Source organism: Nymphaea colorata, chromosome 2, assembly GCF_008831285.2.
Source record: "Nymphaea colorata isolate Beijing-Zhang1983 chromosome 2, ASM883128v2, whole genome shotgun sequence".
In the NCBI taxonomy this organism is placed as follows: domain Eukaryota; kingdom Viridiplantae; phylum Streptophyta; class Magnoliopsida; order Nymphaeales; family Nymphaeaceae; genus Nymphaea; species Nymphaea colorata.
In genome coordinates, this window is record NC_045139.1 from 32,261,371 (window position 1) to 32,280,611 (window position 19,241).

The 19,241-nt window shown below is 37.7% G+C and overlaps 2 protein-coding genes across 3 annotated transcripts; both read left to right on the forward strand.

Moving 5' to 3' along the window:
* Window positions 1–1,474: 1,474 nt before the first annotated feature.
* On the forward strand, window positions 1,475–4,926 carry LOC116249130 (copper transport protein ATX1-like). Its single transcript, XM_031622282.2, has 3 exons — window positions 1,475–1,629; window positions 3,427–3,502; window positions 4,656–4,926. Exons 1-3 carry the CDS (start codon window positions 1,621–1,623, stop codon window positions 4,796–4,798), a joined length of 228 nt encoding a protein of 75 aa, XP_031478142.1. The 5' UTR covers window positions 1,475–1,620; the 3' UTR covers window positions 4,799–4,926.
* A 5,384-nt stretch (window positions 4,927–10,310) lies between these two features.
* Window positions 10,311–18,448, forward strand: LOC116248869 (uncharacterized). 2 transcript variants are annotated; one of them, XM_031621880.2, is made up of 12 exons: window positions 10,311–10,616; window positions 13,093–13,236; window positions 13,336–13,442; window positions 13,550–13,637; window positions 13,780–14,809; window positions 14,895–14,949; window positions 15,045–15,126; window positions 15,887–15,967; window positions 16,130–16,234; window positions 16,318–16,367; window positions 16,667–16,790; window positions 18,199–18,448. In XM_031621880.2, exons 1-12 carry the CDS (start codon window positions 10,584–10,586, stop codon window positions 18,274–18,276), a joined length of 1,977 nt encoding a protein of 658 aa, XP_031477740.1. In that variant the 5' UTR covers window positions 10,311–10,583; the 3' UTR covers window positions 18,277–18,448. The 2 variants fall into 2 exon arrangements, with proteins under 2 accessions (XP_031477740.1, XP_031477739.1); XM_031621879.2 differs by having other exon boundaries at window positions 13,121–13,236.
* The last annotated feature ends 793 nt before the right edge of the window (window positions 18,449–19,241 follow it).

Here is a 19,241-nt window from a genome sequence, read left to right on the forward strand (position 1 = left end):
ATGGGACCCGATTCAGCCCAATTAACATTTTTTTTGTTAATTTTATTTAACAATAATATATATTTTATATTCAACTACGTTTATTTTATATTAAAAAATACTTTTTTATTTAATTGGCCGGCCTGATCAGGCCTGAGCCCGAAAAAGCAAGCCCGATGGGGCCTGATTCGGCCTGATTAACCTTTTTTTTATATTTTTTATTTTTATTTAGTAATAATATATATTTTATTATTCAAAATTTTTATTTTATATTTAAAAATATATATCTTTTTAATGGGGCCAGACCGCACGGAGTTCAGGCTCAAGTATCAAGCGTCGGGCTGAACCGGGTCGAACCGAGCTCGAGCATCGAGTGTTGGACTGACTCGGGCCCATGTCGAGGTCTACACCCAAGGCCAGTGTGCAGAACTATCCATCACACCAAACACGTTCCAAGGTGCATTCTTATTTGATCTAATCTGAGTTGTCCTGTTATTAAAGGATGTGAGACTGCATCCCCTTCTCGGTTAAGTCTTAGAACATGCCCTTTTGGTTTGGGTGAAATACAATAAAATGTGGACTTTCATAAATTGATTATTGGTTTTGATATGTGAATCCTTTGTTTGATAGAACACGAGTTCTGTGCTTCAGTGTAACCACTTCCCATAGAAGATCAAAAGACAGACAGTTTGTCCCTAAATCCTCCGATATCATGTCCAGAATCATCCCTTCAAAGTCGTTTGGTAAAGGGAATGCTTTGTGAGCGTTTTATGAATCTGCCCGGAAAACTAAACAGATCATAAACACTTAGTTTTGGTGTTCCATGAATCTGTTATAATCTTTGCAATAAATTCACAAAATATTGAACACTTCCTCCATGATGGCTCCATGGATATCGACAATTCGGCATAGTGCCACCATCAAACTGCAGCATGCAAGAGGTCCGATCTGTCCATTTTTTTCCTTCTTTTTTCTTTCTTAGCGCGCGCGCACACACACACACACACATACATATATATATATATATATAGGGAAATATCATATGCAGTTCAGGCATCACTGATGAAAAGATCATGGAGACACCTGAATCAGTGGGAATGAAGATGAAAATAGATGACAGAATTCCATTAAAAGACCTCACACCATACCAACAATTAGTTGGCTTCTTGATGTATCTCAGTATTACATGACCAAATATTACTCATGTTGTCCATATGGAAAAACAATTTCAATATGCTCCTACATTCACTCATATGAGCGCAGATCATCAGATCCAACATTGAGACCAATCCGGTTAGATTAACATTAGAAAATATATTTTAACATGGAAGGAAGCCTGCGTAAAAAATATAATCTAATTTCTCTTCGAGTTCTATTTTCAGGCAGATCGGTTAAAGCAAGGAAAAAGATCTGAACCAAAGCCGACCAACTGCCTTGCTACATCACCTAACGACTATCCCGAGCTTGCATTAAGGTCAAATATTTTTCTTTTGTTGCTTATTTGCTTTCACTATTTTATGACACGCCCCGAGACCGGTTTCCTCTATAAAAGGGGAAGGCAATTTGGCCGGCCTCTCCATCTGCACACCGAAGAGTTCTTGTTGACTTGGTCTTCTTCTTGTGGCCTTCATTTCTCTCTCCATGGCTCAGGTATCCTAATTCCCCAAATTGGGTCTTTAAGGAGCTTCGATTTTTCTTTTATTTTCTTTTACAATTTTGGGCTTCAAATTCTGATGGTTGTGGTACCTTCTTCTTCTTCTTCTTCTTGTGGGTTATACTGGTCTGGAGCTAATTCCCGAGAAGCCATGATCTTCAATATGTTTTTTTTTCATGTGTTGTTGTTTGAGGAATTATGTTTCGCTTATATTGATTGTCGTTTGATTTTCAAATCTTCATCCATCTTGAGTACCTCCTCCGTCTTTCCTGTCTCTGTGAATAGTCATATTTTAATTTGTATCGAAGTCTGTTGTTTACAATCTCTACCTTTCTTGCTTTGGTTGATTTTAAGCGTTGCACTATTATTCTTCTTTCCCAGTGCCTTAATTTCCCTGCAAATACGGGGGAGGATAAAAAATTGGGAAGAAATTTGGTGGTGTAATCCCAACCCTTATGCCTCTCTCGTGTGTGTGGATGGGTCAAAGTCAGACTAACGTCCTATCCCTTGCCTTCCTGATTTGCTTTAACATGATTACTAGTGATAAGATTATGAGAGACCCCTTCTTAGTCGTGGATATATTTCTACTGTTGCGTCCGAGTCTGGGATGAGATATTATGGCTTTTTACATCTTCATTGACATCCTTTTTGCATATCTGAGTTGCTTTGGCATGACTAAGTGATAAACTTCATGCACATGTGTATCTGCAACTGAATTGGAACACTAAGGTCGAATATAGCTTACTTGTTATCACTAAAGATAAGTCAGGAAGGAAGAGAAAATATTCCAGTAGGCTCCTTCACTTTTGGCTTATGAACTTTCCTAAAGAAGTTTTCTTCCTTGATTTGGTTTTCCACTGCGCCAGTACCTATGGAACAGATTTCGTTGATCAAGGGGAATGGATAACCTCATGGGTTGCTCTTCCATTAAGCTTTTTTTCATTCGTTCCACTGTACAATTCAATTTTTTGGAAAAGAAAGGAACGTAATCATGTCTCTTATTTATATGAAAAGGTGGTTCAGGAAAAAAAAAATAATCCCAATGGAAATTCAGTTTAATGTTTTGGATGGGAGGATCTTATTTTGTTTTCTGATGGATGCAATTATATATGACACAGCTAGAAGCACATATGTAGACTTCATCTCCTTGGGTTTACTGCTTACCATTTCAATGGTTGCTGGTAGTGCGTTTTATTTTCCTCTTGCTGTCCTTCATTCCATAGTCCTGTCTGGACTATATCTGCTATCTAAGTATAGAGCACGCAAGGTTGCTTGTTATTCAGTATGACAACTCTGACACTGAACGGTTCTATACTATTTTTCTTTGTTTTGCATGCTTTATTGTAGAGCAGTTTTCACCACATTGGCTTTAAAATGTGCTAACTTGGAACAGCGGCTACCAATGCTTGGATTGCACTAGTCCTTTGATTGTTTATATTTCAGAAATTCATCCAATAACAATTTGGAAGGTGTATATTAATGTGTTGAGTCCTATCAAGTCTTTGCTATGCTGTCATCTGACCAAAAAGAAAGAAGCTTCCTATTAGTTTTAGGGTCTAGAGAAATATTAGATTTCAACCATGTAAAACCTGGTATTTATTTTCAGAAATTGCACAAATAATGGAAATTCGGCTAGAAATGTTGCAAAATCATTTTAATTATATAAAACAAACTGAAGCAAAACTTGTTGAATCTTAAGTAATAGCTCGAAAGGGCATCATAGCTGGGTTGTTGCAGGTGATTTAGGACATATTTCACGTCTTCAATAGCTGATTTTTTTGTACAATGTGCAGACAGTGGTTCTCAGGGTTGGCATGACCTGTGAGGGCTGTGTTGGTGCTGTGAAGAGGGTACTGAACAAAATGGAAGGTCTGATGATTTGCCTTTTGCATGTGTTGAGCCTTCCTTTAATGTATTCTGCAATATTGATCAGCTTTTCTTCTTTGCTTTTGAAGTTTGAATAATATCTTGTGACTTTGGTGACGGTTTCCATGGTCATGTGGGCTCATACTTCATTTTTAGTAAAGGACGAGTTGAGATAATTTTTTGGAACCTTCATGGACCGTATATCACTAGAGTATTAGAGATGGATTAACTTGACTTGATATACATCCTTTATTGGAATATGAATAACCTTGGGCCAAACACCTTGACGAATTCCAATTCGCAACTTCTACTTGGTCTTTGCCTCACATCATTTTTAGTGATTTAGCAGCTCTTCCGTAGATATTATAAAATCATTGAACAATGTTATTAGCCTTGCTAAGTATGGATTGGATGATAATTGTCATTTGAAGTCGATTACAAAATTTAAGTTAGCTATGACTGCCAAGCTATTGGGTCACAGACTCACACAGCAACATGGGTTCTCCATTTTGACTGCTGCATCATGTTCCCTTATATATAGAGCATCTTGTGAAGTCTATGGGATTGCTATATTCCTCCATTTATTGCTGCATCCACATGACATAGCAGTTAAGCAGACAATACTTTGTACACAGAATATCTGTGATGAGTCATTTCCCAAAAATTCTCCATGTTTCTTTCTGGTCTTTATGATGCCTAAATCTGCTCCAAGGGAAACATAAATGCCGCCAAGAATACGGAAAAATACGGAAAACTAAAGGGACGTAGGGTAAAAAGGTGGTGTGTATATTTGCCTTGAATTTAAGAGTCAAGGGAATCTAAGTTCTTTGGATTTTCGATCTGAGGATTTTAGATTCTTGATTTCTAACAAGCATTTGAGACCATATGTTTGAAAGATGCAAGGATTACACCATGGACTTGTATTCCTTGTATTCTGAAATCCATGGATATCAAGCGAGACCTCCTCCCCTCTATCTTGAGATCCATGAATTTGATGCATAATAACAGAATCATGGATTTACGGTGGGCCAATTGATGAATCAAACCTATCTTATCCAAGGCAATCAATCGCTTCCCAAATGTATAATCACTAAGAGGGAATATGTTGATGCTTCCCGGAGATACGGTTCTCACTATTTGCTTATTGTTGTTTCAGGTGTTGAGTCGTATGATGTGGATATGAAGGAACAGAAGGTGACTGTCAGAGGCAACGTTCAGCCAGATGCTGTGCTGCAGACTGTCTCGAAAACTGGCAAGACAACATCCTTCTGGGAAGAAGGTGGGAACGTTCAAGCATAGAACTCTTTCCAGAATCAGTTTCGGCAGTGGCATAACTATCAATAGGCAGTGCTATGCAGCTACTAAGACAGACATTTGCGGACTTATTGTGTAACTATATATCCAAATAAGAAAATTTATAACTTAAACTGTTTCATCGAAATGGCGTCGTGGCGTTGAGCATGTGGAGCTTGAGATCCTTCTGCATCTTTACTTGTTAGCATTATATTTTAGTATGATGAGGAACTGTGATTGTTATTGCTTGTTTGAATGCCCTGTGAACTCGGCAGTGCAGCAGATACCACATGATCATAATTCCACGCTTCCAATCACTGGCTGGCTTTGCGTTAACATCTGCCAAGAAGTGCATTTGGATTACATAAGGAAGTGTCAGTGTTTGATACTAAGCCTCTGTACATGTCCAGGCAACACTTATTGGTCATAAGCTGTAAGTATTTAAATTCAACCAATTAAAATGTTTGTTGATCTCTATCTGTGTTAATGACAAGTACTTGCAGGATTGTTCACATATTCTCGAAAATGTGACATTTAACTATTTCATCACAACTTTTAATCAGATTTATGTTGTACGACATTAAACACACACATATATACAGATTTTGGGCTGTGTGCGAGAGGCCAGATGTATGGATCGCTGGTGCCTCTTGCATATCAGCTCTTTAAACAACATTAATTTTTCTTTGAATAGGAATAAAAAATCACTGCTACATGCCAAAAAACCCATTGCTGGTTTTAAGCAGCCTATGTTGCAGAGCTGCCATGAATCCTTCCCACTTGTGACCATGAATCATTCAAAATGGGAAGAAGAAAGGAAAAAAAAAATAGAGAATCAGTTAAGTTGAGTCCCAACGGAAATAAATTGTGAACTGGACTAATAAAATTAACTTTAATAAACACAAAATAGGTAAGAAAAAATTAAATAAAAATTATGTGTCACCGGTTCATGGATGAGGGAAGAGCCATCCAGCAGATGGCTTAGAGTCCCTTCCTTCCTCTTGCCTTCAGGGTCCAAAGCTTTGTTGGGACTTAATAAGGAGACAACGCACCATCAATTAGATATTGTGCTTCGAGGAATAGCACCCATGAGAATTGAACTGACAATGCACTATATAGTGTGTCACTAACCAGTTGTTTTGAAAGGCTCTTGACGCCAGGGGCGGAGGGAGAGGGGGGTTCGCCTAAGGCGTGGTCCAACCTCAGCTAATTGGAAAAAAAAATTACATTAAAAAAAATGAAAATTTTTGGTTGCATAATGTATTTTTAGGATTCGGGTTTAGTTTGGCGCTACCCAAATAAGTTCGTTGGTCTGTTTGGCCCGCCCCTGAAAAAAAGTCTCGCTCTGCCCTTGCTTGACGCCCATGTCCCCAACTGATCTTTCCTAGTTTCCTTGCTTTTGATTCTCACATCAACCTGCACCCAGTTCAACCCCACCATGTGGCTGTTGCTACTGAAGTTGTTGGTCGTTTAGATAGTGTTTGATAAGAATATATATGCTTGGATGCATAATTTTGGAGCATATGCTCCAATAAACATACAAATTCTTGTCTAAGAGAACAAGTTATGATAAGGTATGGCCATTCACCTATATAATGGGATACCATTCTCTTTTTTCTTCTAAGAAAACAATGCCTCCAGTTGTCCACCTACCAAAATCATCCTAACTTCCTTTCTAAGAACAAAACGTAAATGATAAGAATATGTAACAACGTTTCTATGCATATGTAGACAGATTTGGACCTTTTCTAGAAGGGATTCCTCGAGAATAGGGATGTCAAAAAATTTGATTTAGATCTATTATCTAGCTTAACCATTTTCAAAAAAATTGAATATCGAAAAAAATTTGATATCTGATTAAAAAATCAGATTGGTTCGGATTTCAGACATGACACCCGATCATATTTGGATGCAGATTTAAGTAAATATCTGATCAGATTCATGATCATGTTAGATATAGTTTTAAATAAACATCCTAAATTCAAAATTTATAATGCTGTCTAGATTCAGTTTAGAAGCCGGATTCCATTTCAGATGTTAATCTAACAATCAGGTTCGGATTGAAATCAAATTTGTGAATTCAGATTCAGATTTGGATATAGTATAAAATTTTCTTCATTCATATTCAAGTCCGAAACTAACATTAAAAAAAAAAACTGGATATGACAAATAAAATATTCGATTTGAATCCAATTTGTTGACATCCCTACTCACCAAAGCAGATTATACATGGACATTTTTTCTTAACAAAATCTACATTCCTATTTTTTTTTCTGCCAATAAAAATATACACCTTATAAAGCACTTTTGTAATACATTAAGGTTTAAATCATACCATAGTTTGATCAATGTCATGTTATATAAGTGGGTATGAAATTTGAATTATATAAATGCTGTCATTGTACTAGCAAACCCTAATATGAAATTTGGTTGCTTGTTACAAGAAAGTAATCTTAGCTTTTTGGTTACATTAGATATGCGAAAGCGATATAAGTGATTTTAGATCATGGATCTGAAATATACAATGCCAAAATCCATTGTTTGTTTAAATAGTGACTAGATTTAGAGTTTTTTTCCTCATTTTATCCCAAAAGATTGAATCAAAGAGAAATCTTTAAAATAAGTGAAGTTTTTCATGCAACTATCTGATTAAACACACGTCCATGAATATGAGAAAACTATGAGTTGGAGTACTCCCACTTTAGGTCCATGGCCGGAGGGGAGGCCATGAGCCAGCTCTTGAGGCCTAAAGCCTGCCAAGCCAGTCCATAGACCAGGCTGGGCCAAGACAATGGAGCCAATCTGTCGGCCGAACCCATCGAGGTTTGACCTGGCCTGGAGATACACAACAATGTTGTGGCAAAGCCAATGTAGGACCCGCTTGGGCCCTGGCCCCACCTCAAATTTTTCTTTAACATTTCATATGTAAATTTTAGAAAATTTGGCTTGTTTTATTTAAAAATTTTGAAGAATGATATTTCGGCGCTGGTCAAAATTTGGAAACTTTAATTCGGCCCCCTTTTGAAAAATTTCTGGCTCCGTCCCTACAACAGTGTCAGTCCAATGAACGACTCAACTTGAAGGTTAGACATTTTTTGGATCACCTAAGTAGGCTTGAACCCGGCCGAGCAAGTTCATGGGCGAGCCAACATGTTGGTCGAGCCCGAACCAAGTCAATATGGAGCACAGTAGAGAACCTGATGAGGTAAACATTGTTGGGATCTTGTTGAGTGAGCAGTCATCCATGCCTTAATTGAGGAGCATTAGTAGCAATAATAGCAACAACCATTATGAGAGGAGTTTGAATGCTATCCATCAGGGCAATAACTCCTTTCCCATTGTTTGAAGAATCAATGCCTTTTGCTTTTAAGAAATTAGGAATGCCAAGCTGGTGACAGAGAAAGGGCTGCTCTGCTAGCCAGCCCCAATCCCCAGAGTGGGTCTCCTCACATGCCAACTAAAACTTATGAGGGGCCGAGCCAAGGTAAGGCCCGCATGGGCCCTGACCCCATCTCAATTTTTTTTTTTTAAATTTACCATGTAAATTTTAAAAAATTTCACTTGTTTTATATAAAATTTTTGAAAAATGATATTTCCACCCTAATCAAAATTCAAAAAATTTAATTTGTTCCGCATCATGAAAATTTTTTGGCTCTGCCCCTACTTATGACTCAATATTTTAGCGGAATTTAACATGATTAGGCATAACATAATTGCACATCAATGATATGAATCGTGATAGTCTTGTTCAAGAACCCTCTTTTGCCAAAGAAGGCCAAGTTTTAGGAGGCGTTTGGATGACACCCAAAAACCAGGTTTGTGAAACTCTAAAACCAAGCTTCTTAGAGTCCGGATGCCATAAAAACTTAGTTTTATAAAAATCAATTTTGACAAAACCTGATTTTATAAGGAAAAAAAGAGCGAAAAACCCGACTTCTCTTAAGTTATTATTCAAATAAAACCAGTTTGAACTCGTTAATAATTCAAAAAGAAGTGAACAGATTTACTTTGAATATATAATTGCATTATTTTTGTACAATGTAGGGATAGAAAAGAGGGGAAATGGGGATGCTGTACTTTGGAGAGTTGAAGAGAAAAAACAACATTGCCAACACATGGACAGCCTCTAGACCTAACACCACGCATTATTTATGCGCTTGGTTGGTAGGCATTTCCCTTAGTTGGTGGGGTCACATTTTTCATTTTTCACCAAAATGTTTGGTATTCACATGGGAAAAAACCCATGTCAGAAAACTACAGCTCCCCATGAATTGGAATCATTTTCTATAGACTTTTTCCAAGGAAAAAAGAAAGAAAGAGAAAAAGACAAAGCCGATAAATTGGGAATATATATCAAAATTTGGAGACAAGAAGTCCTCTAGATAAAAAAAATTGGGGACAAAAAGTCTTTGGATCCGAGGTGGTTAACGATTCTTTTAACTAAAGACCCTCATGAGTCCACTGTTTGGAAGGAAAAAGTTTTCCTCGAAACCAAAGAGTAATTTTTTGGAGAAGATGACTTACAACTGAACATGGAGTGATGCTTAAGGATTGTTGTCAAACACGAACAAATCTAATCAAACACGCTTCAAACGATATGAGGAGGAAGGAACCTTTTTTATTCTTGCACACGAAGCAAAAAAAAAAAAAAAAAAGGAAATTCCAAAAGTGCACTTGTTCTTTTCAACAAATGACCGAACTCAGCTCATGCAACTGAATTGTTGAACCAAATGGTCAAACCATACCAATGTCACTAGATCGGCTGATTCGAATTAAATCAGTGGCAAATCCATTTAATTAAATTAAAAAATGGCATATATTATTCTTAATTATTTTTAGTACTCTAAATGTCTTTTCATTTTGATCAATATATATATATATATATATATATATATATATATATATATATGTATATATATCAATTTCATTTAATTCAAAGTAAAAACTTCTAATTTCTCTCTCTCTCTCTCTCTCTCTCTCTCTCTATATATATATATATATATATATATATATAAAAGGAAACGGTTCTCTGACAAACGGAATCACAAGAATTAATATTTATAGTATTCATAAAATATTTTAATATAAATATTTAAATATCCAGTGGCAGAGCACTTGCAAGAAGTTAGGTTAAGTGGTCAACGAACTCCAAAGGAGCGGCTTGTGAAATAGATGGAAGGGAATGGGCAATTTCGGAAGTTAAAAACCAATTTCACGGTGAACCGACGGACCGACGATGGAGGAAACGGCGAGAACACGAATCAGAGTGGAAGTTTTTGTGCAGAAGTGTATGACAGCTGTTTGTATACTAAAATAAAGCCGCATTCGTAACATAATCTAAATGAGGGGTACTTGTGTCAGAAATTACTTTTTATGTACACGTTTCGAAAATTATGGGAATGACTTATTCCATAAATGGTTCATTGATGGTCTCAAGTAACCTCCAGGTAATTTCTTGTACCAGCTTTCGTTGTTGGTTTGTTTTAACGTTAAAAAGGCGAGAAAATCTGTCGTTCAATCGCAATCCTTCCTCCCTCTCTTTGTATTTTTATTTTTCTCCCTTCTTCTCCATTCCATCCGCCACCGCGTGCTCTCTCTCTTTCTCTCCGTCTCTCCATAATACGCTGTTGCCTCCTTCCTTCCTCTCGGTTGTCGGCCGTCGGAATTTGGGGGTTTCCTTTTGGTTGCTCGATGGCGAGTGAGGAGCAAAGGAAGGAGCAAACGAGAAGTGAGTCCTACAAGATCAAGACGGTGAGTTTCTTCGATCGGGAGGTTCCCATCATCTTACAGAATGACAACGGCCCATGCCCTCTACTCGCCATCTGTGAGTGGTTTCGTTTTCTCCTGCCCCCTTTTCCTCTATATGTTGGAGAAGGTTCAGTTTGGGGATTGCTGATTCCTATCTATGTATATGTTTTATATTGGAATGCCTCTTTATGTGTATGAATGGTGCTTTTGTTTCAATTGAAAAACTGTATTTTTGTCCCAACGACCCAATTGCAAAAGTTGTTCACGTCGCCCTTGGCACCAATATTTGACCGATTGAAATTGGGAGTAGCCATTTTTTTCATTTTTTCGGTTGCTGTGGTCTCCTGACATTCAATATCGTCTCCAGTCCTGTATTGGTAATTGTTATTTTTATGAGATTCTTTGGTGGGAAGCAGCAATCTGCATTGTTTTTTATTGAACTGATTGAAGAATGGGCGTTGGAGAAATTTATTCAAATGAATATTGTCTACTTTCTGAGGTTTGGAGGATTTTATGGGTTATTTTTTCTTGTTTAAATTGGAAGAGAATCTTGGTTGATTACTCTGGAGAAACTTGGAAATGGATAAACAGAAGCGTAACTCTTGAAGTTTAGTATGTTTAGTGTTCGTAGACCTTGAGGCAAGGGAGCCCACTGTTATGTAGACAAAGATGCAGGGAAAATGTACAAAAAAGAGAACTGAAGGAAAGATACAGAGTTCAGGAGATAGTCTGCTTTGCCTATCTCTGTTCAGGAGGAACGAACATACTCAATGTCTAAGTCTGATGACAAGCGGCCTTGACAATAATCACTGGAAGCTTTCACTGTCGCTTGGTAGTCACTTCTGTGTAAGGTGCTTCTCGGGCAGACTGTTAGCCTCTGTGATGGAAATCGTTAACACAATCGCTCAACAAATCAAACAGAGATTGATTAAGTCTATGGTGACTAGGTGGCTGTCTTGCTCCTAAGCATCTGATGGAACAAATAGTGAATCAAAATAGATGGATGGTTATATTTAGAGAATGAGATTTTCCACGGTACCTTCCATAGGACCATAACATTCTAAAAAGTGTGGGAACTGAATATCATGGAGCCTTAATAAAAACATTTTGCTAAGAGCTTAATGGAATATTTGTTCAAATTTTAAGCGTTAGCGGTTCTTGCTAAGTTCCTGCAGGTGCTAAAGCATTTTCTTTCAACTGGAAATAATAAAGCATAAGGTGGAAGGAAATTTCATAAGCATTTGAACAATGGAGGTATACGAGTAATTAAAACAAATAATGTTAAAAGCATATATCCAGTTCATGCCTTTTTGTATTGGCCAGTTTCAGAGTAAAGGCAAGAGTAACATAGCCATATTGATAAGTTTACGAGTATTGAATTATATCTCATGCACGAGTTTGTAAAAAGAACTTCAGCATTGTATCATAATATTAATTTCCTTAGTAATGGTAGATTTTATGAATGTTTTTTTTCAGGATTAATAAGTGACTACTATTGGTCAGTTAAAGCTTTCAGTTCTCTCATCTCTGGGATACCTACATATGAGAAAACCTTTTGGAGGAGTATGACTATTAACATCATACTTTTCTGGATAAGGAAATGAAAATGAGTTGCATTGCAAGTTTGAAAATTAGGAAGTGGTTACTTCAATTTTTTTTTTGGCAGTTTTGGTTAGTGGGAAGCGGGTGGGAAGCAACACAGGAAACTGTTTAGGAAGTGATATATGTCGAATCCTATAAAATATTAATAGATTGATGCTCACATACGTACACACAATTTACATAAATAAAACTCTTAAAGAAGATCAACAGTGCAGCTAGGGGAATGGCATCAGAGGGCAACTTATGCCATGAGAATTGGGATTCCCATGACTGGGGACTGGGCCTATGTATGGGAATTAGGACACCTAACGAATTCCACTTCTGGTTTCTACTTCCTAGTAACTTGGATTCATATTTAGTTTAAGTCACTTTGGTAACTATGTCAAAATTAGTGAGATTTAATTCTTGGGATAAATCTGCTAGTCGTTTATTGCTTCAAAAGATTTGTTTTCTAGGACGTGTATGATTGTGAAGGAAACGACAATTGAGGAAAAATTGTTTCCAAGGCAGGCTACTTTTCATGTCAGGCATGTGCTTTCTTTTGTTTGGCAGAATTTGTTTTTGGACATATGCCATAAAACACCTTCCGAAAAAATATGTATTCTCAACTTGTGCACATGTTTGTCGAGGAGATTTGCAGTTGTTATTTACTCTCTGTTGAACACTAAAAATGTGTTAGCTTTTTGTTGATCTTTGAATGTGGGAGTCAGTAGATGTATCTTCTTGTAGAGAAATAGCTTCTGGCCTTCAAATAATCTGAAGAAAGAAGTGGTGATACCACAAGTTGCCAGTATGAGGTGATACCACAATATACACAACCACATGATGCAAGGAGAAAATATCAAAACACTAGCAACTAAAAAGTTCTAGGCAGTTGTGATTTGATTGATTTTTTGTGCATGAAAACATTTGCTTATGGTTATTTTCTGAGTATCGTATATGTACATCAGGTGAAGTTCTGTCTGATGTGTACGACAGGTAATGTTCTGTCACTGAGAAACAGTTTGAATGCTAATTGGGATGCATCTGAAATTCCACAACAAAGATTGCTTCATCTTGTTGGTGAACGGTTGCTTGATACCAATAATGCTGAGGTAATATTTTCCGGTTCTGGTTTTTTTTATTTAGCAGATGTACCAAAGTATTATAAACAAACAATTTGTGAAATGGAAAAATGTTATATTTTGGTGCAGAACAAAGATGCTGGATATATGAAAAATCAGCAGCAGAACATTGCGGATGCATTTGAGCTCGTCCCTTCTCTTGCAACGGGAATAGATGTCAATGTTCGTTTCAGAAAGTGCGCATTGTTCTGTTTTTGCAATACCCAATTGTTTATTGTTTGTATGTTACTGTGGAATTTCATAAGGAAAGAGTATTTGTTGCTAAACTTGACACATTTTTCAGCATACATGACTTCGAGTTTACACCAGTCTGTGCCATATTTGATCTTCTGGAAATTGACCTTGTCCATGGTTGGATAATTGATCCTCAGGTATGCCTTTCCCCATGTTCTCTGCTCTTTCAAAGAATTCTGAGTAGTGTTGTTCTTATCTTGTACTGTTTTTCACGTGTGCAGTTGTGCGATTGATTCCTTAACTTTCCATGGTTCTTGATGAACTTGTTTCATTAATCAGGATGCTGATACTGCCTCTGCAATTGGATCAAACTCATACAATACTCTTATGGAGAAACTTGTGGCACTTGAAGCAAGCAATATACAGAAAGAGAGCACCTCTCAAGAGGACTGTGTAGATTTTGCTGCTGCGACAACTGCAACTTTGGGAGTTCCATCCCCATGTCTTTCAAGACTAAGGTCTTTTGAAGAACCTCCAATTGCAGTCTCTCTTCATGAAAACAAAAGAAAGGGAGATGTTGAAGAAGTAGAACAGCTTATGAAGGTGTTGGAGCTGTCAAAATCTGATGCTTCAGTAACAACGGATGGACATTTGTCTCCTGAAAGTCTAGATGTTCCCCAAACTCCAGAAGACCCAAAGGCTGGTGAGGATCAGAGGCCTTCTGAAGCAGAGGAACATAATCAAGAAGAGTGCACCATTTTATCTGCTTCTTTTAGTGGTGGCTCTTCATCAGAAACTACACCTGAGGCTACCATCTTATTGGCCCAAAAATCATCCGAAAGCTGTCCGGTTCAGACATCTGAAAACCATGTGGGATTGGTTCCTTCTGGAGAAAATGGCACAACTAATGAATCATTCCATGATGAGCCATTCTGTTTTCCAGATAGCTCAGATGCTTGTCCTGATAGCACATGCAAGATTCACTTGTGTGGCTCGCCAAAGGAGCAGGAGACTCTTACTGACCCAGAAAATTTTTTGAACCCATGCAATAAAACATCCAACAGCAATTTTCCTTCAGTTGTAGCAGACACAAATACAGACTCTTCTGTTACTGATGGTGAACATGATCTTGCTGATGTTCCTATGGATGCAACCTCTAGTTTAGATGGTAGTGAGCCAATATATGAAGGTGAGGACTTTGTGCAAGATGCAGGACTTGCTATGTATGAAAGTCCGGAGCCCATGTATGAGGGTGAGATGATACTTGCCAAGCAGGCAGATAGAGAGAAAGAAGATGGGTGCAGTAGACAATCCATTGATGAGGATCCTCAACCTAACCATGGTTCCACTAGTCCAACTCCAAGAGAAGGTAAGTGATATTGTTGTTTCGTTGATCGCTTTCTTTTATCCCCTGAATAGTAAGGTAATTTTTTATTCTTTTGATGTTTATTCAGGAGAATTAATACGAAATTTCTTGACAAATAATGCAAGCCAGCTGACTATTTATGGGTATGCTATTTCATGTGTAACAAATTGTGTTGCATATGTTTTGATATTTCCCATTCTCTCTCCATTCACTTATTTTCCTATGCTCCACTCTGCAGCTTATTTTGCCTACAGGAACACCTGAAGGAGCACTCACTTTGTGTGTTTTTTCGTAATAACCACTTTAGCACTATGTTTAAGGTAATGGCATCTCTTCTTCATGATTTTGTGCTTTATTCCTAACAGGGAGGCAAGTTGGTCAGAGCTTCAAGCTCGAGTCCATAGTGTCAGTTACTCATGTGCTCCAAATAAGCATTATCTTCCAACTTCCAAGTAGATACAGTCAAATGTAATCGGATTTGATCTATGTAGTCGCTTGCCACACACAACCTAGCACCAAGGGACAGCCCAAGTGAGGGCATCCAGGCTCCTTTTACATTTCATTTTCTCTTTGCTTTTAGACTGTTATTACAGGAGTATCCAATTGCTTTTTATTATGCGAGTTTGTTGACATCTTTAAAATTTTAAAGCAGTGTTATTCTTTATTTTTTTTGGCTAACAAATTGTGCCTAGATGCTCACTGGGTCTTCTAAGGGCTTGGTGCCTGGGCAGTTTGACTAGCTTATTTAGGACCTAGGAGCTGAGTTGAAAGAGTATAACCTTGTTCATTTTATCTTTTCCAATTGGAAATAGTAAATATTTTTAGCATTCACCAGATTGAGTATTATAGGGATTTGGATTATGGTCAGTATCGGGATTTGCTCTTAAGTAGGACAAGAATCTAGAAATGAGCACGCTTTCAAGAGTTAGACGCGGTTGTTGATCTATCGTGATCCATGTCATATCTTACCTTTCGGTTTCCTACTTTGTGCTTTGTGGGTGGCATGCTTTTTAGCACCTAGAGACTATTTTGTTATTGGAGGCTTCAACTTAAAAACCTAATTCTCATTTTATTTTGCAGCATGAAGGTCAACTTTATTTGTTAGCAACTGACCAGGGATACATTAACCAGCCTGATTTAGTGTGGGAAAAGTTAAATGAGGTATTGTCATGGTCTCGTTCATCTCTCTCTCTTGCCCCTACTTCTTTTTTGCTGTAGGGATAGCTTTAGTCTAGTTTATGCACGTGGTTGATGCAGATGCTTTGTCATTGTATAGTTGATTACAACTCCATTAATAACGATATCTGATCACCCATTTATCAGGTCAATGGAGATACTGTGTTTATGACTGGAAATTTTGAGGAGTTCAAGGTTGGAAATGAAGCCGGTGGATCATGGGATCAACAAAATGCGATGAACAGTACTGCTGTGTGTAACATACTTTAGATTTGATACTGTGCTGATGGTAGTATAATATGAATATCTGGTTGCTTACTGGTTGTATGGTTCAGGAATATCTTGCCAGAATGGACAAAGCTGCATTGACGGATTCAACTATGAGGTATACCTGAAAATTACTTGCTCATCATCCACAAATATGATACAAAATAACATTGAACAACTGAATACAGAAAAATAGTTGTTATTGTCGCTCAGTTCTTAAACATGCTTTATTTTATTACTTAATAAATCATGAGTGCACATAAAATTAGGAATTCATTCTTACCATGAGATATTTCCATTTGTGCCTATAAGTTCTCCTATGCGAGTGATCATATGGCTCACAATGGTTGTGTGTTCATTCTCATATTCTTTTGTTTTTAAAGAATGACTAACATAATATTCAATTTTGATTCACAGTTCTGATTTGCAATTAGCAATAGCACTCCAACAACAGGAGTTTGGAAATCAGACGCAACATCAAAATTCACAGAATGTTCAGCCGCCACCAGCTCGTGGCTCAAGGCTTATTACAGGTCCAGAGGTAAGAACTACAATCTGATGGAACTATCTTTTATTCATTGTAGAAAGTGCTGCAAGTTGAAGTTGCTGGTCCCAGTGGCAATGTTTGTGGCAGATGCTTTGCTTCTTACTGATCGGCCATTTGTTTCCTTTTGATGGAATGTGAAGTTGAGGTTTGTGGGCAGAAACAAGGAGCCCTTTTTTCATGCTTTTCGCCCTTTCATGTGCTTTGAAATTTAATCTTTTCTAAAGAGGATTTCAAAATGCTAAGAAGGTCATTTAATATGAACGAAGTCAGGATGTAAGTGTTTCTTGAGTAGTTAATCTTGTCCTATTGGTACGTCCATGTGATTGCCATGTACCAGTTGGAAGATGCAAGAGGAACTTGAATGGTATGGCACTTGTTTGATCACCCATTGAGCTTTTGGGCATAAGCCACATATCGCAGCACTATGTTTGGGAATAAAAGAATTAATATGCTCGAAAAGTTGGCTGAGCATGCCACGGCTGTTACTTTTGAAGTCATTCAGGCTTCTCACAGTCCTTGCTTGTTCTTGGGTTTTCTATCCATTAATTCTTACTAAAAGGTGAGCAAATATGTAATAATTTGACCTTAAACTGACCCAAGCACACTATTTGATGGCTCATACCTGTAGCCAGCTTTAATTGACAGCAAAGGATAAAAACCAAGGGATAAGATGGTAGAAGATTCAGTTATGTGGTCATCAAATTTTCTCAAAGTCTTAGATATGAGGCTATTCCCAAGTCACCCCTGCATGTCGAATGTCTACGCTTGTTACAACTGTATCATGTCTACACCTGTACAATCAGGACAGTTTTTGACACGATGCTTTTACAAGGATTTCATGTGACTATTATGTCCACTGTACCTGTACAATCAAGACACTTGTTGACATTGTACAGGGATTTTGTATGTAGCTGGTAATCAACCTGTATTATTCTGCTTCATCTTTGTAAGTAAGTGGCATCCTTGAACCTGTCTTTCTTGTGGCTAGAGTTATCAAGCAATAGACCGTTGTTTTTGAAGCTGACAGTCATGTTGAGTGCCTTACACTATGTTTTTCCCATGGTTGGTGTCATATTTAGCGCCTCACATGATTATCATTGTTGTTATGGAGCACATACCATGGCCCTGAATTTGATAGTTATTGACTGCACGCCCCTGAATTTGATAGTCTTGTTGAACATGTCACACTTACCGTTGTGTCGGAGCATACAGTGAAGCAACATAACGGAAACTGAATGTAACTAAGAGGCAATGGCCTTATGAACTTCCTTATGAGTCTCCCTGCTAGACATTTTCTATTTTGCTGGTTCACTCATCAAACTGGCATCAACATGACCTCTCTCGACGTCCTGGTGAGAATTGCATGGTTTACTGAACTTCATTGGTAAATGCTGTTCTGCAGGTTCGTAGGACTACTGCTGCTTCCACCCCTAGAAACGAAGCAAAGTCAAAAGAAAAGGAAAAGTGTGTTCTGATGTAACGGCTATAGAGGATGATGTTGATTGGTGCTGTAAAATGATCTCGCCATATAAAAATGAAAATGGGTTCGCCCATCTGTATTTTTTTCAATCATTTGGCCTGTTTGTATATCAGTGAAAATAATTAGTCCACGTGTGAAGCTAAGCTGTCGCTGTTTTTGTTTTTTCTGTAAATTGCGGAAGCCCAATTTGAGTATATCTCCACTTCCTGAAAGCAAATCACAGGCTTGAGAACGTCTACGAACTTTGGAACTCGCACTGCGGCTATGAAAAGGTATGTATTTCTCTGGGCATGGGGGGTTGTGTCTCAAGCAATGCAGGATTTTATATAGCAGACCTTAAAAGCATTTAAATAGGCTCACAATGTTCACACTGAATAAGGTGCATAAATTATGCATGAAAGTGGCCAGGCAACAAGATGTGAAACATGGGGTCCAGTTTCTGTTGGTGAGTCTATTACCATGGAACCAGGCCTACCATCTGAGAAGAATTACAAGCCTTTGTGTATGGAATGTGGTCTTTCAATTGCAAAGCATTTTCCAAGTGGAAAAAAAAAAAAACAAGACAATGAGAAATGGGGCATGGAAAGCTAAGAGGATCATGAGCTCACCTGTCCTCAGAGTAGTTCTTGCAAGAACTGTCTGCTTTAGCAATTTAGACCACATACAACACACAGAGTGCGAGTGGATCCAATTTGGATGAGCTAAAGGTAACTTGCTGAACTTGGTACAGTCATAACCATTCATATTTTTAAAAGGAAAATATCGATACTACACTTGAAAACTTTTCATGATTACAGAGAACATATCCATGATTTCATGTGCGTCGAAGGAAGGCTTGTTTATTGCTAAAAGGGTGTCTATCTTAGACGTTTTGTTTAACAAATGTTTCTTACTTTTAGCTCGGGTTATTTACTTATTCTACCAAACTAGAACTCTGTTGCAAATATTGCTTTTATACTTTAGGC

Coding starts and splice junctions, on each gene's coding strand:
- LOC116249130 (XM_031622282.2), top strand. Junction 3,503..4,655: donor GGTACTGAACAAAATGGAAG/GTCTGATGATTT, acceptor TTGTTGTTTCAG/GTGTTGAGTCGTATGATGTG.
- LOC116248869 (XM_031621879.2), top strand. CDS start 10,484: ATGGCGAGTGAGGAGCAAAGGAAGGAGCAAACGAGAAGTGAGTCCTAC. Junction 13,237..13,335: donor TTGATACCAATAATGCTGAG/GTAATATTTTCC, acceptor ATTTTGGTGCAG/AACAAAGATGCTGGATATAT. Junction 16,368..16,666: donor TTGACGGATTCAACTATGAG/GTATACCTGAAA, acceptor TTTGATTCACAG/TTCTGATTTGCAATTAGCAA.